The sequence below is a fragment of the Gopherus evgoodei genome, chromosome 23 (assembly GCF_007399415.2).
Source record: "Gopherus evgoodei ecotype Sinaloan lineage chromosome 23, rGopEvg1_v1.p, whole genome shotgun sequence".
NCBI lineage: Eukaryota > Metazoa > Chordata > Testudines > Testudinidae > Gopherus > Gopherus evgoodei.
In genome coordinates this window covers 7858771-7884998 of record NC_044344.1, presented here as the reverse complement: position 1 = coordinate 7884998, position 26228 = coordinate 7858771, and the positions used below count along the sequence as shown (strand labels likewise).

The following is a 26228-nucleotide window of genomic DNA, read 5'->3' as shown; positions in this document are numbered from 1 at the left end:
CCCCCCTTCACCCAGGTTCCTTGTTTGAATTTTCCCAATTCAGGAAAGCTCGTTTCATTTCAATGGGGTTTAAGCAAGTGCTTTTCTGAATTGGAGCCAGAGGGTTCTTGGGATTAAAAGATCCCCATTTCTAGCCGGGTGCAGCAGGTTTCCCCATCCAAGCTGAAACTATCCTGGGGCTCCCAAGTCCCAATGGGAAGTCATGCTATTGACTTGAGTAGGGTGAGATAGATATTGTGGGGAGGTCCTGCTGGGGGTGTGTCATTCAGCCAGCTCACAGGATGCCCTCCCCAAAGAGTAACAGACAATCCTTGTAGATCTAGCAAGGGGACTCAAGTGCTGATGAAAATGTAGGGTTTCTCACCCCCTCTTCCTGCCCCTCCACCCCTCCCACTGGGCGTGTTCTGATGCAACGCGCCCATGATGTCTCATCCCCCTGCTGTTTTGTATCCGTCTGTCTGTCCTTGGCCCTGTTTCCCGACCCTCCCCAACTCCTTTTAGTTTTTGTTTTCTGTTTTCTTTTTCCCCCAGTGGGGAAACCAATTTCATTTTGCTGATTGTACCCAGCGCTGTTGTATTTTAGTGGATGTGGTTTTTAGTACAAAAAAAAAATACAAAAAAAAATGTTTTTTCTGTTTAAAAAAAAATAAAAATGAAAAATTCTTACAGTACTGACAATTTTTTTTTAAGTTACAGGGGAGGAAAAAGTGGTTTGTACTGTAAGAGAATTGAAGCTGAGTGCATTTTTGCACTGCCACAAAAACCAGTGATACTTTAGATGAACGTTCTTGTGAATTACAAAAAAAAAAAAATCATTTTTTTTCTAATATTTAAAGAGTGTTTTTGTAGGTTTCAAAAAAAAAAATTAAACAAAACCCAACTTCAATTTGTATTGCTCAGTGGACTTAGCAATCAAGCCTGGACAGACTTAAAACTGTGGAGGGTTTTTTGGGGTTGTTTTTTTTGGGAGGGGTGGGGTTCGTATAATGAAGTGAAAAATAATGTTTCTGTTCTCATGTCATTACTATTAAAAAAATTAAACTTTAGGGAAAAAACTGTGTAAGAGGTGGTTTTTCCCGTGTCGTGACTTTGTTCAACTTCACAATTAGCTATTACTGTTTGTTTTACAATAGCATTCGGGGGTGGGTTCTGGACAGACCCCAATCTAGCAAAAGATTTGAAAATACTTAGAATCATAGAATATCAGGGTTGGAGGGGACCTCAGGAGGTCATCTAGTCCAACCCCCTGCTGAAAGCAGGACCAACCCCAACTAAATCATCCCAGCCAGGGCTTTATCAAGCCAGGCCTTAAAAACCTCTAAGGAAGGAGATTCCACCACTTCCCTAGGTAACCCATTCCAGTGCGTCACCACCCTCCTAGAGAAATAATGTTTCCTAATATCCAACCTAGACCTCCCCTACTACAACTTGAGACCATTGCTCTTTGTTCTGTCATCTGCCACCATTGAGAACAGCCGAGCTCCATCCTCTTTGGAACCCCCCTTCAGGTAGTTGAAGGCTGCTATCAAATCCCACCTCACTCTTCTCTTCTGCAGACTAAATAACCCCAGTTCCCTCAGCCTCTCCTCGTAGGTCATGTGCCCCAGCCCCCTGATCATTTGCATTGCCTTCTGCTGGACTCTCCAATTTGTACTTGAGGGGTTTGAATGTGTGAAATTCTGTGGCTTTTATGAAGATCAGATTAGATCACCATTTCTCAACCTTTTCAGACTGATGCCTCCTTATTTGAAGTGAAAAACCAAATTGTGACTGAACATTTACTATAAAAGTAAGAGAAAAAAGTGTATCAGTGCTAAGCCTGTGTACTATATGTGTGTGTTTCGATTGGTGGCCGGAGAACACTTGACCTTGAAAGGGAACGTGTGTGGGAAAGCGAGATTTTCTTTGCTGTAGATTGTAATTCAATGTTCAGTGCCTACCCTACCCCGATTTGCCTCTGATCACTTATTGGTTACGACCTTAAATCTAAGGACATGCATCTGCATAATTAAGACCTTAACAAGAGACAGCCCCTGTCCCAAAGAATTTACAGTACAAGCCCTCATTCTACAAACACTTGTGTATGTTGAAGCGTGTAAGCAGCCCCTGTGAAGTCAAAACGATTCTCTTCTATGTGTTTGCACAATGGGGCCCTGATCCTCCATTTCTTCCAAGGGGTACATCAGCTCCTCTAGAGATTTGCCTAATTTTACAACAGGCTCTATAAAAAGCACTAATGAAGTGGGTGTCAACTAACATTTCATACAGAGAAAATGAGAAAGCAATTTTTCAGTACTAGTGGGGCTGTGACACTTTTGTGTGTTTAGGTCTGATTTTGTAAGCAAGTAGTTTGTAAGTGAGGTCAAACTTGGGGTATGCAAGACAAATCAGACTCCTGAAAGGAGTCCAGCAGTCTGGGAAGGTTGAGACCCACTGGACTAGGCAAATGATTGTATAACTGGGCGTCCCTGGAATGCTGGTACCCAGGGGAGCCTCTGCTTTTCAGCAAGGTAAAACAGCTGTCGGCCAATCCAGGACTATTTTAAGATTAGAGAAAGGTTCTAACTCCTTAGCATGCTGTGAAATACCTTGCAGATACAGACTTAAATACGCCAGCCAGTTAATATGGGTTCCAAAACCCATACGGGATGCTTTGTGCTGTCCTTCCATAAGGTGTAAGGTGCTGTGCTACTCCAGAAGCTGGGTCTGGGTCTCCATTATCCTGTGCTGTGTAGGGAAAGAGGGTATATAAAACTCCCCCTCTGACCTGGTCCTGTCGTGCATTGACTCTGCGCAGATGTGAGTAGCTACACATGGTGCAGGGCAACAGATAATTTAACCCATTGGCTTTTTGGAGGAGCTTAAACAAAGGTCATAGAATCATAGATTATTAGGGTTGGAAAAGAACCTTAGGAGGTCATCTAGTCCAACCCCCTGCTCAAAGCAGGACCAATCCCCAAATGGCCCCCTCAAGGATTGAGCTCATAACCCTGGGTTTAGTAGGCCCATGCTCAAATCAATGAGCTATCCTTCCCCTCTGGCCACTTATGACAATTGACATTCCTGTGGGGCTTCCTGCAAGGGTCAGGGTGTTAAACCAGAAGCCTGCCCAAATTCCAGAACAGGTGACTGCATTGCACCTGCTGAATTCCCCCTGCATTAGCAATTTAATACGAGAATTGTCATTTCTTACCCTAAACTGTTACACAGAATGGCCGTGTGCTGTTAAACCGCGGCCAGGCTCCGACCCAGAGGTGGTTGCACTTCCACAGTAAATGAAATTATTCCCCTGTGTTTATACCCAGAGTCTGGGGGCTGCACAGGTGTTACTAAGGACAGAAGCTCTGCTCTTGGTGATGATGAGCATGGAGGAAAGAACCCAGCCTGACTCTCAGATCCCAGGAGGAGTCTGCAGAGGTGGCAGTTAGCAAAAGCATCTTTCCATGACAGCTGTGCACCGTGGATCTGGAGGGACTGAGACCCATACCTGGAACTTGACTTTCAGAATCACTTTTCAGAGCAGAATCACACTTTCTGCTATGGGCTATCTAGCAACAGTTGCTAGGGAAAGGCCCGCTTCCACTGGTACAGAATTGGCCTGCTGAGTGGCTGGCTGCCTCTAGTCTGTGCTCAGGAGAGGTCCAAGGCTGGAAGAACAAAGGCATCTGCAGATCAGGAATGAGGGACCACAGCTGAGCTGGGTGGGACGCAGGTGCGGGGTGCTGTAGGTCAGGATGAAAGGGGGAAGCTTGTGCCCAACCTAGCAGGTTACAGCTACCAAAGACTTTCTACCAGTTCCTCGCTTTCCTGAGCACTGAATTTCTCCTCCCCTGAAGGTGGACAGCTCCTGGGGGAGATCTCACTTGGATGAAGTGCAGATCTGGGCGCTAAGGTGAGATTGTTCATGTGTGAAAGGTGGAATCAGCCCAGCAAAGTGGTAGAAGAGATGAACCTTCAGAGGAGGGTTCAATCCCTGTGGTAAAATGTACCTTGCCCTGCCTGCCTGTTGTTCAGCATACACCAGGGTCCAGCTTCTCCCTGGCCCTGCCACTTATCCGGTCCTCTGCAGCAGTGCAAAGGGAGCGTGAAACACTGGAGTAGGATGATAGCATTTCCCACCAGTAATGCATTGAGGTAAATGACTGCAGACGGTGCAGGACAGTGAAGAAACAGGGCCCAGGCATTTATTATCCTAGCCCACTGTAACTTACAATGCTCAATGGTTTCAGAGTAGCAGCTGTGTTAGTCTGTATCTGCAAAGAGAACAGGAATACTTGCGGCACCTTAGAGACTAACAGATTTATTTGAGCATAAGCTTTCCTGGGCTACAGCCCACTTCATCAGATGCCTAGAATGGAACAGGGGTTGGCAACCTACGGCACGCATGCCAAAGGTGGCACGCAAGCCGATTTTTGACAGCATGCGGGGCGGGCTGGGCCGCTCAGCCTGCCACAGCTCTGGGGTTCCCATTGCTGGCCCCTTGCCAGCTGGGGTCCCACCACTGGTCCCACAGCGCCGGCTGCCAGCCTGGGGGAAGGAACCCCAGGCTGGTAGGGGGCCGTGAGGCCAGCTGATGGGAGCCAACAGGCGAAACCCCAGAGTGCCACCGCCGGCTCCCACCGCGAGTCCCACTCAGTGCCCACTGCTGGCCTGGGGGAAGGAACCCCAGGCTGGCAGTGGGCTGAGACCGTGGCTGGCAGGAGCTAGCGGTTGAAACCCCAGAGGGGGGCTGATGGAGATGCTCAGCCCACCCCTGAAATCCCAGAGCTGAGTGGGCTGACCGGCTCAGCCCTCTGCCGCTCTGGGGTTCCGGCTGCTGGCCCCTTACCAGCTGGGGTCCCCGCCGCAGCCCCACTCACCTTGCTTCCAGCGCAGGCCTCCTGCCAGACAGGGTCCAGGCTTCCAGCCCTGCTCAGCCCTACCAGCCCCCAGCTCCACTCACTTCAGCTGCCAATCTGGGGTTCCAGCCGCTGACCTCCTGCCAGCCGGTTAGCAATTTATAACTCAGAGGCCTGTGTGCAGCTTAAAGTATCTAAATAGGTGCCACCGGACATTGGAAAACTCAGCAAGGGCAAGGATCACACTAAACTAATAAGATCTGTATTTTAATTTAATTTTAAATAAAGCTTCTGAAACATTTTGAAAACCTTGTTTACTTATAACAGTAGTTTTGTTATATATTATAGACTTATAGAGAGACCTTCTAAAAAAAGTTAATGTATTACCGGCACGCGAAGCCTTAAATTAGAGTGTATACATGAAGACTTGCCACACCACTGCTTAAAGGTTGCCGACCCCTGGAATGGAACATATAGTGAGGAGATAGCTATACATACAGAGAACATAAAAAGGTGGGAGCTCCCCTACCAACTCTAAGAAGCTAATTAATTAAGATGAGCTTTATCAGCCAGAGCAAAAAAATTGTAATGATAATCAAGATGGCCCATTCCAGACAGTTGACAAGAAGGTGTGAAGATACTTAACATGGGGAATTAGATTCAATTTGTGTAATGACCCAGCCACTCCCAGTCTCTGTTCAAGCCCAAGCTAATGGTATCTAGTTTGCAAATTAATTCTAGTTCATCAGTTTCTTGTTGGAGTCTGTTTTTGAAGCTTTCCTGTTGAAAAATTGCCACCTTTAAGTCTGTTATTGAGTGACCAGAGAGGTTGAAGTGTTCTACTGTATTTTGAATAGTATGATTCCTGATGTCATTGGAGTTCTCCTGGCCACCTTGTTAGAGCCATGAAGAACTCTTACCCGGCAGGGTGAATGAAACCATATGTCTGTTATACAGGGAGTTTGGTGCTTGCATTTTGCAGGGGTGCTGGGAGGGGAGGATCCGGCAAAGATCATAGCCTGGAAGATCCAGCAGTAGGAGAGTTGGTTAGAAGGATGTGTGCCTTTTCTAGGGGGACACTGGAGGAGGGGAGAAGGCAAATTGGTTTTAGGAGGATCCCCTAGGAGGTGACAAGAGGCTGACATGGGGAAAAGGGATACCCTGGGGAGGGGAGTCAGCAGCCTGGTAGGAGAGGGAGGACACAGACAAATGGGGAGAGGGATCACAGGCATGTTGAGGGGATGAGATGGGGCAAGAAGTTAGTATATGGAGGTAGATCCCTGAGAAGTGGGGGGAGCGGTCAGGTGTGGGGAGGTGGATCCCCTGGGAGTGGAGGGAGCAGTCAGGTGTGGGGAGGGGGATTCTTCTGGGAGTGGGGCGGGGGCAGCCAGGTGTGAGGAGGGGGATTCCTCTGGGAGTGTGGGGAGCAGGCAGGTCTGAGGATGTGGATCCCCTGTGAGTGAGGGGAGGTGGATCCCCTGGGAATGGGGGGAGCAGTCAGGTGCGGGAGGGGGATCCTGGGAGCAGAGGGCAGCAGGCAGTCAGGTGTGGGAGGGGGATCCCCTGGGAGTGGAGGGAGCAGTCAGGTGTGGGAGAGGGATCCCGGGAGGAGGGGGCAGCAGGCAGTCAGGTGAGGGAGGGGGATCCCGGGAGGAGGGGGCAGCAGGCAGTCAGGTGAGGGAGGGGGATCCCCTGGGAGTGGAGGGAGCAGTCAGGTGAGGGAGGGGGATCCCCTGGGAGTGGAGGGAGCAGTCAGGTGAAGGAGGGGATCCCGGGAGGAGGGGGCAGCAGGCAGTCAGGTGAGGGAGGGGGATCCCGGGAGGAGGGGGCAGCAGGCAGTCAGGTGAGGGAGGGGGATCCCGGGAGGAGGGGGCAGCAGGCAGTCAGGTGAGGGAGGGGGATCCCGGGAGGAGGGGGCAGCAGGCAGTCAGGTGAGGGAGGGGATCCCGGGAGGAGGGGGCAGCAGGCAGTGAGGTGCGGGAGGGGGATCCCGGGAGGAGGGGGCAGCAGGCAGTCAGGTGAGGGAGGGGGATCCCGGGAGGAGGGGGCAGCAGGCAGTCAGGTGAGGGAGGGGATCCCGGGAGGAGGGGGCAGCAGGTAGTCAGGTGAGGGAGGGGGATCCCGGGAGGAGGGGGCAGCAGGCTCTCAGCTGCGGGGAGGAGCAGGCAGCCCCGCCCCCACGGCCCCTTTGTGCGCTGCCCGCTCCGAGCCCCTCCTCCTCCTTCCCTGGAATCCTCTGACACTCTCCGCCTTGCAACAATGTAGCCAGCCCTGCGCGGCGCACAGCAGCGTGAAAAAGGTGCCGGCTGCGCTGATTGGCTGCCGGCTCGCGGCCTGCCCCGCCCATTGGCGGCCGGGCCGAGCCCCGCCTCGGCCTCGTCCTAGCAAGCTCGGTTGCGCCTCCTGGCAAAAGCCGCCCCCTTCCCCCCCAGCGCCTGCAAATGCTGCTGCCGCCGCCGGGGCGGAGGGCGCGCTAGGGCCGGGGCCGCTGCAGGGCCGGGCCGGGCTGAGCCCCCGCTCCCCCCCCAGCCGGCGCGGGCGGCTGGGCTGCCCCCGGCCGCGGCCTGGGGGATCCGCTCGGGCCGGGAGCCAGGGGCCATGGCCGGGGCTGCCGCCCGCTGAATGTGCCCGGGGAGGCGCCGCCGGGCATGGGGAGCCGGGAGCGGGGCGGGCGCTGCTGCTAGCGGGGAGCTCGGCTCCGAGCGACGCCCCCACCGTCCCTCCCTCCCCGCGTCTTCTGCACAGCCGGGGTGAGTAGCCGGGGGAGGGGCTTTGGGAAGGGGTGGGGGGGAGGAGGAAGTGGGGAAGCGGGGGGAGCAGATCGGTTGGCTGGGAGGACCGGAGTAGCGGGGTGACTGGGTAGGAGCTCAGTGGGGGAGAGGCTCACCTGGGGCGGGGGGCAGGGACCCATCCTGCGAGGCACATGGAGGGGGGGGGTGAATGGGGGCTGGGCAGGTCAAGGGGGCTGGGTCTTCAGTTGACACATGCTGGTCTGGGGGGGCCACACTCCACAGCAAGCCTGTGATGAGAGCGGAAGCTAATTTGGGTTGGGGGGGGCTCCTCTCTTTTGCACCCCCCGTCCTTCAGCGAGGGGCCATGCAGCATCTGCCCCAGTGTGACAGCAGTTCTGAATCATGGGGTGCGGGCATGATCCTGGTTGGCAGCAGCCTCCGCCTGCTGGGATCTGGCTCCCTGGCTTCAGAGGGGTCTTGGGAGGGGCAGGGTGCCAGGCGCAGGACCCTGGAGCCAGCTCAGTGTCTTGCTTCCTTTTGTCAAGCGAATCAAGCTTTGCACGGGCCTGGTGTTCAGAGGCTGCTGCTAACAATAAGCAGTTAGGGAGAGCCCCGAACTGTTGGCAGACCCTGGGATTTGGTCTGTTCTTTGTACTCATCCCCCTGTGTCCACAGGCCGCTCCCTGCTCTCCAAGGGGGCTGCCCTGGCAGAGGTGCACAGTGGGGCTTAGAAAGAGAAGAAGCCAGTTTTGAAATCGATATTTCCTCTTTCTGACCTGGAGGTGGGAACTCTGCCCCGCCACAAGCCCTGAGAGTACAGGAAATCTAGGGCCCCCATGGGGCTGCTTCTGGAACCCCTGAAAGGTGGGGCAGGGACCTCCACAGGCCTGCGCTATCCTACCCTGCCTTTGGCATGATGCAGAAGCTGGCAATATGGCTCCTAACTGGATGGCTCGGTTATTTACTGGGTGTGTGCATGGGGGTGGGGGAGAGGTGTAGTTCCCCAGGCTGCCCTCTTTTAATATCATATCCATTTATCTCACACACACACTTAACACCTGTCAAAATCCTATGCATCTGTTCCTGGGGAAGGTGATGCAGCAGAATTGCTTCTAGTTGATGTGGGAAGCCAGGGGGCCTCCTGCCATGCTCCTCTGGGTGGATTATTCCAGAGCGGGGTGGGGGGAGAGGCAGATCGATGTTGACTTTTCCCAAAAGCCGGGAACACTCTGACTTCCCTTCAAATAGCCTGTGGTGATGCCTCTGCCCCATGTCTGTTGCAGGGGGTGCAGAATCAGGAAGGTGCTCACAGAGCAGGGGCAACAGTGCAGGCCCCTGGCAGTGCTTTCTCCTGCCCAGCTGAGTTTACTCCAGCAGACAGAGATGCCCTCTGCTGCGGGTGCCCCAGTGGGGGAGGTAGCTGTTGGCAGGGCTGCTGGTGCGGAGAAGTGGAAGGAGCGCCTTGTTCTCCATGTCGCTTGCTGCTTCCTTGGAGGAGGCTGTCTCACGGCGTGTCTCAGCCTGCTGCTGCTCTTGTCCCAGCTCTGCAGGCTAAGGTGCCGTGTCCTGGCGCAGGGCCCGAGGACTGTGGTCTCTCTCCTTGCTCCGCTTTGCCTTCTCCACCGTGTCAGGATTGTTGTTTTCCTAGACGAGGGCTCTGCTTGCCTGGGAGAGGCCCTGTTTATCTGAACTGGCCTCGGGGAGAGGCTGCATTTCTAGCTAATGAAACACCAGAGCTCTGACTCCACCAGCCCGCTGACCTGAGGCTTGGCATCTCGGGATGATTGACTTGGGTGTCACGCTTGGAGCTGTGTTTTGGGGTCCTGTTCTTTATTTGTATTACAGTCGTGCTTAGAGACTCCACCTGAGACCAGGGCCTGAGGGGCTGTACGTACACAGATTATCCCTGCAGCATGGTCCTGTTGGTAGAGCACTGGGCTGGGACTTGGGAGACCTGGTTTCTGTTCCTGGCCTGCTGGGTGACTTCAGGCAAGTCACTTTGCTGCTCTGTGACTCAGTTTCCCCATCTGAAAAACGGGGAGAATGATACTGACCTTTGAACTCTCCTGTTCAGAGGTGAGCGGTAGTGGTAGCATTAATAAAAAAGCTCGCGGTGCAAATAGAAAAGACAGACAAAGGGTGAGAGGGGAAAGAGACGCAGAGGAGAAGTGACTTGCCCAAGGTGGTGCAGCAGTGGCAGAGCTGGGGCTAGAACTGGTCTCCTGAGTCCTGCTCCAGCGTCCTGGGTGCTGCTGGGCCGTGCTGTCTGACCTGCACATCCCCTAACCCAAGGCTTGGAGGAAGAGGTGACGGTGATTTAGGGGCTGGAGAAAACACCTGCTGTGAAATAGTTGCCTGCCTGACAGGTGAAATGCCGTTAATCACTTTACAGATGAGGGGCTGAGTTGGTCTTGCACACCGGGGGGGGGGGGGGGTCATCGCATCCCTGTGCTCCCCGCCCAGTTCTTTGTGTGCTGCCCTGTCATCCCCCTCTATTTTGGGGGCTCCCTGCAACTCCCCACACCTCCTCCCTCATGCCAGGGACTGCCCCCCCTCCATTGTTCCTCCTTTATTTCCTATCTGGGTGGGAAGGGTATCCATGCTAACCTCTGTTGAGAGGATGGGCAGAGCCGACCTGGGGTGCTGGAATGTGTTAATGGCTGCCATCTGCCGGTGCTTTGATCTATAGACAATTACAGACCTAGTGGAAGCCGACTGATCTGCTAACTAGGTGCCAGGGACTCTGCATGTCCCCTGTTTTTCCCCTTCCACTTTGCCTGTTTTTCACCCAAATCCATAGAGATCTGCCTACTGATGCCAAGGAAACCCAGGTCTCTGGCATTATTTTCGCAGGCCTTCCAAAGGGAGGAGGGTCTGTTTGGTGAGCAGTTCTCGTTTCCCGGACAAGCTCTTGTAAACCAGAACTGCTTCACAAAGCCCTGGTGTCTGTTGCTTTCAGGCCACTGTGCCAGTCTGCCCAGCGCCTGGCAGGACGAGGGCCTGGTCCTTGATGCTACGGTCAGAAAAAGAAATAATAATGGAAGCAGATTCTGCTTTCCTTACAACTGTACCCTGCCGGCCCATTACAGCCCCTTGCATCAGAACTGGCTGGCGACCCCGGCGCCCTCTGACTAGCACGTGGGGCTGGTTTGGAACAGTCCAAATGTGGTTATGGGCGGAGGTGTGGCCTGGTTGGGATGTGGGCACTGGCCATGCACCGGTGCCGGGAAACGGAGCCTCCTGGGTCCCCTGTTGCTGATCTAGTCCGTCTGTCCCCCTCTGGCCTGTGCAGGGTTGTCTCTGTGGTATGTTCTCACATGAGCTGCCGGATGGGGCTTCCCTGCATGGCCGAATGGGCAGTGGGCGCTCTTGAGTGGGTTTTGACGGTGATCTCAAGCGCTCTCTTTGTTTCTCTTCTTGTCCGTTGCAGCGGCCTCCCAGCCTGGCCTGGGCTATGTGCGTTCCAAGCGTCTTTTCCACTAGCGTTTGCAAATGAAAATGGAGGAAATGTCTTTGTCTGGCCTGGATAACAGCAAGCTGGAGGTAAGCGGGAGTGAGCCGGGACCTGCAGGACTCCAGAGAGCCACATTCCCTTGGTGAATCCTTCCCACCATCCTGACCTCAGGATTTAATGAGTCCGTTTTACTCTGTGCAGAATTGTCCCCTTCTCGCGCCGTGCAGCAGGCAGATCTGCTGGCTGATCAGTGAGCAAGGCGTGTCTTTGCCACTCCTCTCAGCCCTGCAGAGCCAACGGGATTCCAGGCTGCATTAGCCACAGCCTGAGCACAGCTGCACAGATGCAACCCTGGGGATGCAAGGGATGGCGGGGCTAGAATTTATTACTGGGGGTGATGCTGGAAAGAGCCAAGCCTGACTCGTGGGTCCTGAAATACCAGGAATGTGGATTCCTATAGTGCTGGCCTCTGACCCCTTTATGGTGCACCCAAGGGGAGGGATGTGGCGAATCGCTGGGAAACCAACGACACTAAGTCAGAGGGTGTGGCAGAGGGAATGCCAGGGAAACCGAATTCTGCACCTTGCCTAAGGAAGAGGAAAGAACGGGCCCACAGCTTTACACGTGCGCCCAGGGCTGTCCTGGGGAAAAACCTGTTGTCTTGTTGGAGTGGGGTCAGCCTTGCAGTGGGCAATGCCTGCTGGATTCCTATGGAGAGGAGGGACCCCTCTCAGGGTGCAGGTGCGGAGTCTCTCTTCTTCCTTGCAGTGTTAGTGAGGAAGCAGCCATGTGTCCAGGTCTAACTGGAAGCCATGGATGTGGGCGTGGGCATCCACCTCATTGGGCCCCCGATTCTGCCCGTACTGAGCAGACCCCTCTAGAGGGGGAAGAGGCTGGGTTTGCAGCAGGACTTGGGTACATCCAGACCGTGTGACTTCATCCCAGAAGGAGGAAGATCGAGCCAGAAGGCTGCTGTCTTGTGGGGAGAGCTGAGACATGAGACTTCCCAGGGTAGCTCCTCTGTGCCTGCTTCTGCCCCTTCTGTTGCCTTCTGGGGGAAGAGAGCAGGGAAAGCTCCCTGATCCCAGACCCCCCTCTCCCCGCCACCACCTCCATGGCTGGGGGTAAAGCAGCGACAGCCTCGGGTGGGAGACCACGTGCAGCTGGGCCCTGCGTAGCCACCAGTGGGTGCCTGCTCCAGCATTGTGGTGTTTGCTGGGATGGACAGAAAACACACTCGGGAAAGGTGGCAGCAGTTGCTCTGGGATACAGTGCAAGGGGAGGGGGGGTGAGTAGGGGGCAGTTAAGCTCCTCGCAGTCGGACCCACTAGGTATATAAAATGTTGCAGTCTCAGGCAGCATGGGGTGGCTGTCATGGCATGGGCTGTTGAAAATGGCAGGGGGGTAATTTCACCTGGAGGGATGTAATCGGGTCTCCCTCCCTGCTGCTTCTCACCGGCTCTATTGGGCCCCAGGCCATCGCTCACGAGATTTACACGGACCTGGTTGAAGACGCCTGCCTGGGGCTCTGCTTCGAGGTGCATCGGGCAGTCAAGTGTGGTTACTTCTTCCTGGACGACACGGACCCCGACAGCATGAAGGATTTCGGTGAGTTCCCTCTAGGGCCCCTTTCCTGCTCCCTTCCCCCTCCTCGGGCTTAAGGGGGGCAGAACCGGGTGGAGCATTCTAGGAGGATTTAAAGGGACATGCCAACTTGGCTCTCTAGAAATGGTGAACTGAAAGCTGGGATCCGTTTTCTGATGAGGCCCCTTCAGATGGCAAAGCCTGATGCTTCCAGAAATGCCCTTGAAGGTCACTTTGAGTCTGGTCTGCTCCCTCGTTGAGCTTTGAAAGGGCCTGTTTAGCAAGGGAGAGACGGAGCTACCGTAGCTACCCAGCGACAGGGTGAACTGGCCAGACGCGCAGGGCGAGTCCATGCGCGGAGTGAGCAAACTTGGAAAAGACGGAGGATCAAGGAAACCATCCTGGGTCAGATCAATGGTCCGTCTTGACCAGTGGCTCTCAACCTTTCCAGACTGCCGGATCCCTTTCAGGAATCTGCTTTGTCTTGCGTGCCCCCTGGTTGTGCCTCACTTAAACTACTTGCTGACAAAATCAGACCTAAACATACAAAAGTGTCACAGCCTCTAGTACTGAAAAATTGCTTACTTCCTCATTTTTATCATATAATCAAATCAATCATTTGGAATATGAATATTGTCCTTACGTTTCGGTGTATAGAGAGCAATATAAACAAGTCATTATCTGTGTGAAATTTTAGTTTGGCACTGGCTTTGCTAGTGCTTTTTATGTAGTCTGTTGTAAAACTAGGCAAATATCTAGGTGAGTTAACATACCCCCCCGGTGGAGAACCACTGATCTAAACCAGTATCCTGTCCCTGACCTTGACCAGCACCAGCTGCTTCAGAGAAAGATGCAAGAAACCACTGCAGGGGGCAGTTATGGGATAACCTGCCCACGAGGAAAATGTTTTCCTGACCCCTGTTTATTAGAAGCTGCTTTCTGCCCTGGAGCGGGAGGCTTGTCTTATAATCCTTGTTTCCCTCCAACTCCTATGAGTTAGGCCTTGGCTACGCATAAGAATTGTACCGCTTGCACTAGACGCTTAAGGGGCTGCAGCCTGCCTCGTATGCATGCAGCGATCCTGGTGTAAAGCTGCCGTAGATAAACTCATTGACTTTAAGGTCAGCAGGGACTATTATGATCATCTAGTCTGACCTCCTGCACAACGCAGGCCACAGGATCTCACCCACCCACTCCTGTTACAAACCCCTAACCTGTGTCTGAGTTATTGAAGTCCTTGAATCCTGGTTTGAAGACCTCAAGGTGCAGAGAATCCTCCAGCAAGTGACCCGTGCCCCACGCTGCAGAGGAAGGCGAAAAACCTCCAGGGCCTCTGCCAGTCTGCCCTGAAGGAAAATTCCTTCCTGACCCCAAATATGGCGATCAGCTAAACCCTGAGCATGTGGGCAAGACTCACCAGCCAGACACCTAGGAAAGAATTCTGTAGTAACTCAGATCCCCCCCCATCTAACATCCCATCACAGACCACTGGGCATGTTTACCTGCTAATAATCAAAGATGAATTAATTGCCAAAATTAGGCTGTCCCATCATACCATCCCCTCCACAAACTTATCAAGATTAGTTTTGAAGCCAGATATGTCTTTTGCCCCCACTGCTCCCCTTGGAAGGCTGTTCCAGAACTTCTCTTCTGATGGTTAGAAACCTTCGTCTAATTTCAAGTCTAAACTTCCTAGTGTCCAGTTCATGCCCATTTGTTCTTGTGTCCACATTGGTACTAAACTTAAATAATTCCTCTCGCTCCTTGATATTTATCCCTCTGATATATTTATAAAGAGCAATCATCCTCCCTCAGCCTTCTTTAGCTTAGGCTAAACAAGCCAAGCTCTTTGAGTCTCTTTGATTCCTCGGATCATCCTAGTAGCCCTTCTCTGTACCTGTTCTAGTTTCAATTCATCCTCCTTAAACATGGGAGACCGGAACTGCACACAGTATTCCAGATAAGGTCTCCCCAGTACCTTGTATAATGGTACTAACACCTCCTTATCTTTACTGGAAATCGCTTGGCTGATGGGTGTAGCTGATCTGGTTCGGGAAGGGGAAGAAGCTGTGCGAGCAGTTTCACTGTCTCCGCACCAGGGCTTGCACCAATGTAACTAGGCTGGTTAAAATTTCCACGCTGTAGTTGTATCAGTACAAAACCTGTGAGTTGCTCAGGCTGCAGAGTGGCCTTCGGGATGTGGTGTTGTGCCAGGTACAGACATCAGAGAAAGGCAGCGGTTTTCAAACCATTGGAGTCCCTCTGAGCCAGAGGTGGGCAAACTACGACCGACGGGATCGTCCTGCCTGGCCCTTGAGCTCCTGGCCAGGGAGGCTCGCCCCCGGCCCCTCCCCCGCCACTGTGCGATTGGGAGGCTCTGGGGAGGCAGTCGGGGCAGGGAACGGGGTCGTTGGATGGGGCAGAAGTTCAGGGGGTGGTCAGGGAAGGGGAACTGGGGACGGTGTTGTATAAGCATGGGAGTCCTGGGGTGGCCTGTCAGGGCAGGGGTATGGATAGGGGTCAGGAGACGGGGAATGGGGGGGGTTGGATAGGTGTGGGTCCCAGGGGGCAGGGGTGTGGATAGGGGTTGGGACAGTGAGGGGACTGGGAGCAGGGGGGTTGGCTAGGGGATGGGGTCCCGGGGGGGCAGTTAGAGGCGGGGGTCCCAGGAGGGGGCGGTTAGAGGACAAGGAGTTAGGGGGTTGGATGGGCTGAGGGTTCGGAGTGGGGGTAGGAAGTGTGAGGAATGGATAGGGGGTGGGGGCCAGGCTGTTTGGGGAGGCACAGCCTTCCCTACCCTGCCCTCCATACGGTTTTCCAATCCGAATGTGGCCCTCAGGCCAAAAAGTTTGCCTACCCCTACTCTAGACCGTCGTTCGTTGCTTCTGGCATTGCAGCTGGTCCAGGCAGGTGCGTGGCTCGGCTGATCAGCGCACTCACTTCCTGGGTTCCATGCCACAGAGCGACGGGCCCGGAGGGGAGAGGGGGGAAATCCCGAAGGAATCTGCCAGTCTTCACTGACTCTGTTTATAAAGCGTGACGTATTTGCAGTCAGGTTGGGCTCCTGCGCCGGTCCCACTTCACCCTCTTCCTGACGTGAAGTGAGAAACTGGTTTAAAGAGAGATGCCCAAGTGTGCCGCTTCATATTGGGTTATGCAGAAACCTTAATGCGCTCAACCAACTCGGGGCGGTGGGGGGGCCGGCTTGGTTTGGGTAGCAGAGGGTCAGACAATAGAGATGTCTATCTAAACCTCAGGCTTGGCCTTTCGGTGAAACTTTCATTTGCCTGACAAAATCTAGGGCAAAGTCACCTGAAGGCATCAATACGTGCATGGCATTGGCTGTGCTAATAGGATCTGTCTTTCTTGGGGGTGGGGGCTCTTGCAGGAAAACCTCTATTTCTGTAGCCTCAAAGTAGTGCGGGGGGGAAGGGGCTGTCTGCTGACTGGCTCTTAAACTGACCTTGTTAGTGGGGATGTAAGGGGAGTTTTTGTTGTAATCAGAAAAGTGACTGTGTAAAAACAGCCTCTTCTCAGCACACAGCTCCTTGGGGTCCCAGCTACTGATGTTACTGAAATAAACCTGTCATTTTCCCCGCGACTGCCGCAGGAGAGGGAGCTGGAGTGGATTCTGCCACCCTCCTGCTGCATATCTGTATTGGCGTACGAGCCCCGACTGAGCTTGGGCTCTGGAGCAGCACTTTTCCAGTTCGGCTTTGGGGGCCCCCTCTTGCCTTGGTTTCCCCTCCCTCCCCAGTTAATCTTGGGAGACTGGTTTCTGCCAAGACGCTCTGGAGGGTTACTCAGCCTAGCCAGGCCTTTCCAGTAGCCCTTTCCTGGCTGTACTTCCTGTGCTCACTTGCAAGGCTTCCCTGGTATCCTTGGCAGGCCTGGTTGGTCATCACGTGCTCCCCATCCCACGGCCCGTGCTTTTATCCTGGCTAAGCCCAGCATGCATGTGGCAGAGCCCCACTCCTTTAGAGGGCCAGCTCATCCTGCGACTGGCCCCCATGGTGCCAGGTGCTGTACGTATTCCCAGGTGGAGTTGGATGCCTAGAGAAATCATTGCTCTGTGTCCTGAGGCTGCTCAGAGTCCGTGGGAGCAGGGGGCTCTCGGTATCTCTAGGGCTTGCTGTTGAGCCGGATGAAACATGGGCTGTCGCGGAGCCTCTCCGAGCAAGCTGGAGCATTGTTCGGTGGGTGTGAGGGCTCAGGGACGTGGCAGTGGACGCGGCTGGGCCCCCACGGGGAGGTGGGCCTTGCCTGCCCCGTGGCACCAGAAGAGCTGACGCTTGTGCTCCCCTCTTTCTCAGAAATCGTGGACCAGCCCGGTGTGGATATCTTCGGCCAGGTCTACAACCAGTGGAAGAACAAGGAGTGCGTGTGTCCCAACTGCAGCCGCAGCATCGCTGCCTCCCGCTTTGCCCCCCACCTGGAGAAGTGCCTGGGGATGGGCCGGAACAGCAGCCGGATAGCCAACAGGAGGTGAGGGCGGGCGGGGGCTGCGAGACCGGACTGCGAAGGGGTCATGGACACTCAGCCCGCCCCCTGCAATGCGTGTTTCCCCACTCGGGGGAACCGAGGCCTGGGGAAACTTAGCAGGGCGTTCTGGTGAGTCTGTGGCAGAACTGGGTGTGGAACCCAGGAGTCCTGACTTAACCACTAGGCCACTCTTCCTTCTCTGAGCTGGGAACAAAACCCAAGAGTCTCGATCCTCTTTGTTTGCTAACTGCTGGCCCCCGCCCTCCTCCCAGAATCAGGAACAGAACCCAGGAGTCCTGATGCCTATTTCCCTAATTGCAATTAAATTTTTTTTGTAAAAACTTAACATTTTTTAAACTTCCATGCACCGTGTTTAGTCCCCTGCCCTCCCCCCCATGCAGTTGGCTTGTTGCTCAAGATGCTCCCTCCCCTTCTGCTGATCTCTGTGGATGTGGGGTGACTGGGTGTCCCTCTACCTCTGGCCGTATGCTGAGGGGTGGGGGGCAGGCCTCCGGAGCCAAGCGCCCTCATGTCTGTTCTCTCCCCCTGCCCCCCTCCAACAGGATCGCCAGCAGCAACAACATGAACAAATCCGAGAGCGACCAAGAGGACAACGACGACATCAACGATAACGACTGGTCCTACGGCTCGGAGAAGAAAGGTAGCAAGGCTGGGGGTGGAGGTGCAGGGCGAGTGGGTGGGACATTCCTTTACCGATAAGGGGCTGGATCACCCCACCCCTGACACCCAGTAGGCTGGGCTGTGAGACACCTCCCAGGGGAGCCATGGTGAGGGGCAGCGTGAGAGGTAACAGGGTTCCTACCCCCATACCTTAAGCCTGGCACCCCCACTGAGGGGCCTGCCTGTGACTTGCTCATCAGTGGGGCAGACGTTGGTCCCAGCCCCTCGTGCCCAAGGTCTCAGCGGGGGGTCTGGAGCAGAGCCAGGAAGTGATCCCCAATCTCCTGAGTCCCAGCTCACAGCCGCCACCACAAGCCTGTCTTGTCTCTCCCGGGGGGGCTGGGAAATAATCTCGCATAGCTCCCCGCTTGGGAGTGGTCTTCATGTGGCCTCTTTCTGGTGCCCCCTGGCTCTGTGTACTGTCCCCTGCCCTCCAGCCCGTCTCTACCGCTTACCCAATGGCCTTGGGCAGCCGGCTGAGCTGGGGAGTCTGTTGGCCATGTGGATGCCAGGCCGAGAGGCGCATTAAGTACCTGGCAGAGTGAGAGAGACTGTGGCTGTGTTTTGTGCCCCTTGGGAGCCACCTAGCCTGCCTGAAGCCCTTGGAGGAGCAGGGCTGCGGCAGAGTGGTGGTGCAGGCTGGCGCCGAAAGGGTTAAAGCAAAGCAGCTTGGGGTTTGGCTTTTGGTCCCATCCCCATTTCCCACCCTGCTCCGACGGCCCTGGGCTCTCGTGCCCCTGGAGGGACGGGTGCCGAGGTTGGTTTGGATGTTGTGATGGTGGCACTATTCAGGCTAAAGAACATTATTCCTTTCTCCTCCCTTCCTAGCAAAGAAGAGGAAATCCGATAAGGTACGTTCTGGGTGGGCGAGGGAATGTGGGGTCGGAGAAGGAGAACCATCAGCTGTGAGCTCTGGGACACAGGCTGGTGTCAAGTGTGTGAGGTCTGCAGGGTATGGACTGGCAGCGGGGCAAGGGAAGGTTGGCCCGGGAGTGTGGCTCTGCCCAGATCTGCATGCCCTGTGGTGTCTCTAGTGCCCATCCCGGGTGCAGGGAGCGGCCAGCAGCTCGGCTCATTGCTTGCTGCGGGGGGAGGCCATGATCCATTTGCACCTCTGGCCGCATCAGGGATCGAGACTTTTCGTGTGCGCTGCCTCAGTGCTTTCTGCTACGGTGGCCAGGGCCAGTTCCCTCCATGAGTCTGCAGCGCCTTGGCACAGGCTGCTCTGGGAGGCCACCTGCTCCCATGAACATTGCTAGTTAGCGCCATGTTTGCACGACTGGCTCTGTCAGGGAGGAGAGGTCAGTGCAGAGCGGGGAAGAGGGATAAGTGGGGTAAATGGGGGGTGAGTTGCAGTCTAGTTCCTAGAGAGTGAAGGAAGCCGTTAGGGGTACGAGGACACAGCAGCTCTGCTAGAAGGGGAAGCCCCCGGTGTCAGCAGCTGGCTCGCTGGCCCCTTTCGTTCTGGTCCCAGGCGCGTGCGTTCCCTTGAATAACCAGGGTGAGGGTTGTGGGTGTGAATGACCAGATTCTAGGGGCTGGCAGCTGGCTGTTCGTATCCATGGGGCTGGGCAGGGAAGGGGACGGGCAAGGTGCATTCAGACTCCGCTTCATTCTTCCTCTTCCCCAAAGCATCTGTTTCTGTCTTATTCCAGAACCCCAACTCGCCCCGGAGATCGAAATCCTTAAAACACAAAAATGGTAAGCGGCCAGGGGGCGGGGCACCTCGGCGAGGGGGGGCGGGTCTTAGGCCAGCTGGCTCTGCCTGGGGCTAGTGCTCCCCACTGCCGGGGTTTGCCGGACGCCTCTTGCCACTGCCCTGCACCTCTCCTAGCCTTTCCCAAATGCCTCCGCTGCCCTTTTGCTGGCTTCCTTTTTCCTTCCTTGCCCAGCTGGAGGCTCTGCCGTTGCTCACTCCGCTGTTCCCGACTCCTCCTCTGCATGCTGGGTCCTCCATCCCCCCTCTTCTCATAGGCCTCTCTCATGCCCCCTAAACCTGCTTCTGGGAGCCCCTCCCAAGCTTCCCACACACACACCCCTGTGCCTGGCTGAGACAACGGTCCCTGGGGCAGGGACTGGCTTCCTAGGGGCTCCGTCCAGCCCCCTGGGGATGCACGCTGGGCTGCTCGGTGGCTCTCCAGGCTGCGGGCAGGGAGGGTGGGAGCATGGCTGGTGCTGGAGTCCCCATCTCTCCCTTTGCCCGAAGTGACAGGTGGCCGCGTCACGCATCTCACCATCTCATCCTCTTTTCAGGGGAGCTCAGCGGGAACTCGGATCCCTTTAAGGTGAGTGTAGGTGTGAATTCATGTCGGGGGTGGGGTGGGATGGGGGGGGAGGGGGACAACATGGCCCAGTGGTTAGAGTGCTGGCCTGTGACTCAGAAGACCTGGACTCTATTCCCAGGTCTGCCACTAACTTGCTTGGTGACCACAGACAAGTCACCTCCCCTCCCTGTGCCTCAATTCCCCTCGTGCCCCTCATCTGATGTATTTAGATTTGAAGCGCTCTCAGGCCGGGGCTGGTTTCCACAGCTCTGGGGCCCTGATCGGGGTTAGGCGGTAGAGTGATCTCACGCGACGCTTGTGACATTCGGTCACCCTCGTGTCTCCCTGCAGTACAGCAACTCCTCTGGAATCAACTACGAAACGCTGGGTCCCGAGGAGCTTCGCTTGTTGCTCACCACGGTGAGTAGCCCCTTGGGACGGAGCTCTCCCGACGATGGAAAGGAGTCTCGCCCTGCTTGGGAGCCAGGGCTCCTGGGTTCTGTCCCTGCTGACCTGCGTTGTGGCCTGACAGCGCGGCTCTGAGGTTGCTGCATGGCTTTTCCACTCTGCTTGGGGCTTCAGCAGTACAACTAGCCAGGGAGTGCAGGGAACATTGCTAGGTTGCTCCAAGGCTCCTGAGAGTCAGTCGTTCCTGCTCGCGGGATACAGAGCCCAGGAGTTAGGGTCCAGGGAGTTTGTCCAAGTAAAAATCCCCACACCTCCTTCGCCATCCCCCGGAGTTTTTCGCTGGTATCTTCAATATCAGCCTGGAGCTAGGAAGCATGTGATAAACTTGCAGCTACATTGCCTGCCCTCAGCTTCCTGACTGCATGGGATGGGGGTCTTGGTTACTCCTGTCTCTGGAGTCTCCCCTCAGCCCTTCCTCTTGGGCACTGCTCCTTGTTCAAATGCTGCCTGCCTACCTCCGATGCAGTTGACCTGCCTCTGCAGCAATAAAATTGATGTCTTGTGGCTTACCCCTGCTGCTGTTACCTGCTGGGCTGGGAATAGCAGCAGCAAAACTGACCAGTCTAGTTGGTTTCACGCCGCAGCTGCTTGGGGAATACTCTTACCAGCAGCAGCAGAGGCACTGGGGCTGCCCTGCTGCAGAATAGGGAAGACGGGCCTGCATTGAACCATAGATGGAAGGTTGCCCTGGGGAGTGAAATCTTTCAAGCTCTGTGCTGCCCCCGGAACCAGGGGGCAGGGCTGCCCAGAGGATTCAGGGGGCCTGAGACAAAGCAATTTCGGGGGCCCCTTCCCTTAAAAAACAAAAAACAAAACAAGTTGCAATACTATATTCTTGTGGGGGCCTGGGGCAAATTTCTTCACTTGTCCCCCCTCTGGGCGGCCCTGCCAGGGGGAACATTGTGTTTCTGGTTGCCAAGGAAGGTCCCATGTTAAGGGTGTTTGAAAACCCCACGTAGCCATACCTCTGCGCTGGGACACCTCCGGCTGCTCACCCCGTCTGTTTTCTCTCTAGCAATGTGGAGTGATCTCTGAACACACCAAGAAGATGTGCACCAGGTGAGTTCCGCCTTGGGTCTCTGTGTCCTACTCAGGGCCTCTCCGAAAAGTTTGCTCAGGTGGCTTGGCCTCGCTGCAGCCTGGGACTGCATGGTGGGGCGTCATCTCCTCCTGTCTTAGGAGCAGCTGTTGCTGAGTTACTGGCAAGAATCACCCCCCCCCCCACCCACTGCCCAAGCATGACTTTCCGGGATGCAGGGAGGCAGCCGGTGAACAAGGGTAGGGCTGGAAAGTACATGGAAGGGGAACAAAAGCCACTGTGCGCTCCAGGCCTCTGAACTCCTGTATCCCCCCCCCCGCAGGTCTCTGCGCTGCCCCCAGCATACAGACGAGCAGCGGAGGTCAGTCAGGGTCTACCTCCTTGGACCCTCTGCGTAAGTGCGATCAGACAAAGGGGAGCCGAGGCATGCCCACGGGAGATGGAAAAGGCTCCTGGGCCTGCTGCCTCCAGGCCGGGCTATGCAGGGCCAGCTCTCTGGGCCCCGGCAGGCTCGTCTTGAGGAGACATTTAACGAGGCCCTGGCGTGGTGTCTCTAGACCTCAGCCGAGTGCAGGCAGGAAGGGCAGCAACTCCCTCAGAGCGTGAGGCCCTGAGCCCCAGGTCTCTTGGGGACTTTGCTCAGTACCATGTGGGTGGCCCTGGGGAATGTCTGTCCCAGGTTGGAGGCAGGTGATTGAGACATGGGACAGTAGCCCAGGAAGGCGCACAGAGGGGAGAGGTTTCGGAGACTGGCTGCTGGTGGGGGCTTGGTTCCTGGAAGGAGGGAGTCTGTTCCAAGCAGGAGGTGGGGCGGTGGGGGCAGCAGAAGGCTTGACCCAGTGTGAGGAGAGAAGAGCTGATTCTGGAGGGCTCTAGGGAGCAGCAGGAGGACCTGAGGGCAGGGCTCTGCAGGAGCTGGGCAGGGCTGCTCTAGCCTCTCCGCTTCTGCCACAGCCAAAACCCAGCTCCGAGGGCCTGCCTGGTGGGGGGGGGCCTTTGAGGAATGCTAAGAACCAAAGCACCCTTGTTTGTGCCTCCACCCCAAAACAAATGGAACAGCAGAAGTCGGGGGGAGGGAGGGGCTGCACCTGCCAGGCACATCTCCTCCCCCTGAGACCTCGCTGGCCCCATCTGACTGCTCACTTCACGCTGCAGGAGAACCCATTGCCTTGTGGGGCGCAGGCTCAGAAGCAGTATGTGGGGTGGGTGTGGGGAATTGCTCGTGCAGCTAAGGGATGTGTGGAAGGCTGTGACCCCTCTCCTGTGTGCCCCCCTCAGCTCGCTCCCAGAAGCAGAGGGCAGTGTGGAAAATGAGGGCTTTGACGTGTCGGAGAGCCAGGCCATCATGAGCCGGCTGCAGTGGGACGGCTCCTCGGACATCTCACCCTCCGACTCGGCCTCCTCGAAAGCAAGTAAGAACTGGGGCCCGGGGGGGGGGGGGGGTCTCAGCCGGCTGCCAGAGTCCTGGGAGAAGTGCCCTGAGGAATTGGGGCAGCTCCCCGGTCCACCGTGCCCTCGAGAGAAGGGGCAGGCTGCCCTCCCTCCCCCCAGTTTGTAGGGAAACCCCTTTGCTTTCCCCACAACTTGCTTCCCGAGTCTCTGGGGAGTGGGGCTTTTCCCTTGGGGGGGCCCCCGCGGCTCACGTTCCCCTTCTCCCTTCGGCCCAGGTACGAACAACTCGGAGTCGCGTAAAACCAAAAAGAAGAAGCCGCACCTGAGCCTGGTGGGGGGCACGCCGGGGCTCAGCTCCAGCAAGAAGAAGAAACCCAAACCGCCTGCGCCCCCCACCCCTAGCATCTACGATGACATCAACTGAGGGGCGGGCGGCGGCCCCTGCACCGGGCCTGTCCTGACTCTGATCACACCCGGGGGAGCCAGGCGATGCCTCTTACCCCCTGCGCTGTTGACTGACGAGAGAGGACCCGTCTCCGGGAATCGGACTGCGTGGATGCAGGGGGCACCTGTCTCCAGGAGGGGGTGCTGTGGAGCTGGAGGACGTCACTGCCTGTGGGGATTGGGGGGCATGGCTGACATGTCCTTTCCCCCATGTCTATTTATTCTATAATAATTTTTTTTTCTTTTTTTTACTGGATGTCCAATCATGACTATACGGTGACGTCTGTCGCTTGGCAACACTAGAGACGGGTGTGTGTGGGGGGACTCAGCGGATACCACCCTGGGCCTTGAAGGGAGGCACCAGAGGGGGGGGGTGCAGGATCCAGGGCGTGCCAGCCCTGCAGCCTCCCTGCCTGCTCTCCCCGACAAGCTGAAAAGTCGGGGGATCTGAGGGGAGGAAAAGGCCCCAAGTCTTGTCCCTTCAGAGCCACCTCCTCCAGGGAGCCGGGTGCTGGCCTCTGAGGATGAGCTTGTACAAGGGTCAATGCCAGGGGCCCAGGGCCTCTGCTTTCAGGGCAACACAGGCCTTCCCTTTTACTTCTGTCTTGTGACTTCTGGCTGGGCCTTGATTTGGCATCTGGGAGGACGGGTGTTTCCTCCTTCCTTCTGCCCCCAGGTAGGGAGAGGGCTGGCTGGTGCCAGGTCAGCGCGCCAGAGCGGAGGGGGTGATCTGATGGCTCTGCTGTGGCCCGCTGTCCTCGCAGGGCGGTGGCCGTGTGCCAGCCTTGCTCTGTGCAGGTGCTTGCTGGTCGGGCAGGCCCCAGAGCGGGCACCTGTCAGGGTGCTGTGTGAGGACTGCGGGGTACAGGGAGGCTGGATGGTAACACACATTCCTGTGGGGTTCCCCTCAGCCGGCTGTACCTCCTGACATGGGGAAGTGCCCTGGCTGGGCTTGCGGCTGCTTGGCTCCGTGGTGTTGCTGGCACTTGTTCTGCCATCTCTGTCTGGGGGGGTGAGGCTGCTGTGCTGTAGAGATGTACACGCCTGCTGTGGGGCAGGGGGTCCCATCACCCTGCTCTGCTTTGCCTAGTGTTGCCCTGGGACTCTGGTCATACCCTGTGATTGGAGAGAGCTGCTGGCTGGGGAAGTGTTGGGACCCTCCTGCCGCTGCTACAGTGGAAGGTGGCAGTGGGGCCCGTGACACATCCTTGCTGGGCTCTTTGCTGGGCCAGTGTTCTCGCTCCCCGCACGGCACCGGTCTCTGAGCAGCAAGGCTGGTGCTGGAATGATTCACTGCTTTAAAAACAAACCGGGGGGAATCCCCAACTGGGGGAGAGCTTAGCCCCCTCCCCCTTCCCTGCCTTCCATCTCCCCTCCCCTTGAGCTTTTGGAAGGGACGAGTGAGTGTCCACTGAATCACATTGCTTGGGCTGCTCTTTGCTAGAGACAAGCTCCTTCCCCTGCACACTCTGAATGTGCTAAGCGTGGCCCAGGCCCCATTTTCGGGGCAGGACCCCCCCCTTCCCCCCCCCAGGGCACATGGTGCTTCCTGCTGACTTGGAAAACTGAATGCTTCAATTTTGGAGGTGTCTTTATTTTCCTCTCATCGCTGGGTGGCCCCTCTGGGCTTCTGATCTTCCTGGGGCTTCTTGTCACCAGGAACCAGACCCTGAGTGGGCTTCTCCTGTTGGTCTTGTGGGTTTTCTGTCTGTCTTGAATTTTCCATCTCTGCAACTCTCAGCCAGCTGGGCCGTGCCGCCTGTGTGTGCAGAGGAAAACTCCCAGGGGACGGAGACCCGAGCTGGCTCCTTTTGTTTCTTCTAGGCCTTTCTGTGATTTTTTTGTTGTTGCGGTCGGGGGAAGAATTGAAGTGGTGGTTGGCTTCTGAGCCTTTTGCTAATGGTGACAAGCGGTGGTGCGGGCCTGCTCGCAGAGAACCTCTCTGTCCTGCAGGCGGCAGCGTGCGTCTGACGCTCCCTGGACGTACGTGTGTGTGTGTGTGTGTGTGTGTGTGTGTGAGAGAGAGAGAGAGAGAGAGAGGCTGTATCCGGGTGTCTTGCAGATTCCAACAGCATCTGAAAACCTCCAGGTTTCTCCTTTGCTTTCCCGTTGGAGCCGTGGCACTCGGCCCGCCCTCTCGTGCATGCTGCGCTGCTCTGCTCTGGAGGGGCCTGTGGGGTGCCCTCAATGAAAGGGCAGGAACCCAAAGGCATCCTTTTGAGCAGAGCTTTCATGCAGCGCTAGCTGCTTGGTCACGGTGAGGGCTGCATCTTGATGTTACAGGTCAAGGCAGGCCCGGTGCACACCCCTAGATTGAGACTGGCCCCCTGGTTTTACCGAGGGGGAGTGGAGGGAGGCACCTTTGACACTCGGCAAATGTGTGTGCCGTGTGCCATGTGCCTCAGCTGTAGTCAGAGGCGGCTAGTGGCCTGCAGAGATGCATGCTCTGCCCATTGTGGTTCTGGTATCGCTACACCTTCCTTCTGTTCCGTGGGTCACTCCCTGCAAAGAGGTGTGTGTGTGCAGACCCAGCCGTTCCCATGCAGCGTTTGTCTTGGCTCCCCAGTACAGTCTCCAGGTGCCTGCAGCACCGATTGGGGCTGGCAAATAGGAAGTGAGGCCCATAGTGCAAACGGCCTTGCTGATTCCCTGGCTAAGGTAACTTACGAAATGCACCTGTCTGACCCTAGAAACCTCTGTTCTGAGCTAGACTCTGACCTGTGCTCCCTTGTCTGTGTCCTAAACTCCTGCTGTTACATATTTAGAAGGCAGGATCTGGCTGCAGAGAATAGGCCTCTGGGGAAGAGGAAGTATATCTTTAAGGGAGGGGAGGAATCCCTCCAAGTTAGG

At 56.0% G+C, this 26228-nt stretch overlaps 1 protein-coding gene across 2 annotated transcripts; it reads left to right on the top strand.

The window, feature by feature from the left end:
* The first annotated feature begins 7483 nt into the window (after positions 1-7483).
* On the top strand, positions 7484-25372 carry ATXN7L3 (ataxin 7 like 3). 2 transcript variants are annotated; one of them, XM_030540992.1, is made up of 13 exons: positions 7484-7588; positions 11001-11113; positions 12500-12632; positions 16922-17093; positions 17654-17751; positions 18600-18622; positions 19427-19472; positions 20025-20056; positions 20387-20455; positions 21519-21562; positions 21865-21936; positions 22821-22954; positions 23210-25372. In XM_030540992.1, exons 2-13 carry the CDS (start codon positions 11063-11065, stop codon positions 23356-23358), a joined length of 1023 nt encoding a protein of 340 aa, XP_030396852.1. In that variant the 5' UTR covers positions 7484-7588; positions 11001-11062; the 3' UTR covers positions 23359-25372. The 2 variants fall into 2 exon arrangements, with proteins under 2 accessions (XP_030396852.1, XP_030396853.1); XM_030540993.1 differs by lacking the exon at positions 21865-21936.
* The last annotated feature ends 856 nt before the right edge of the window (positions 25373-26228 follow it).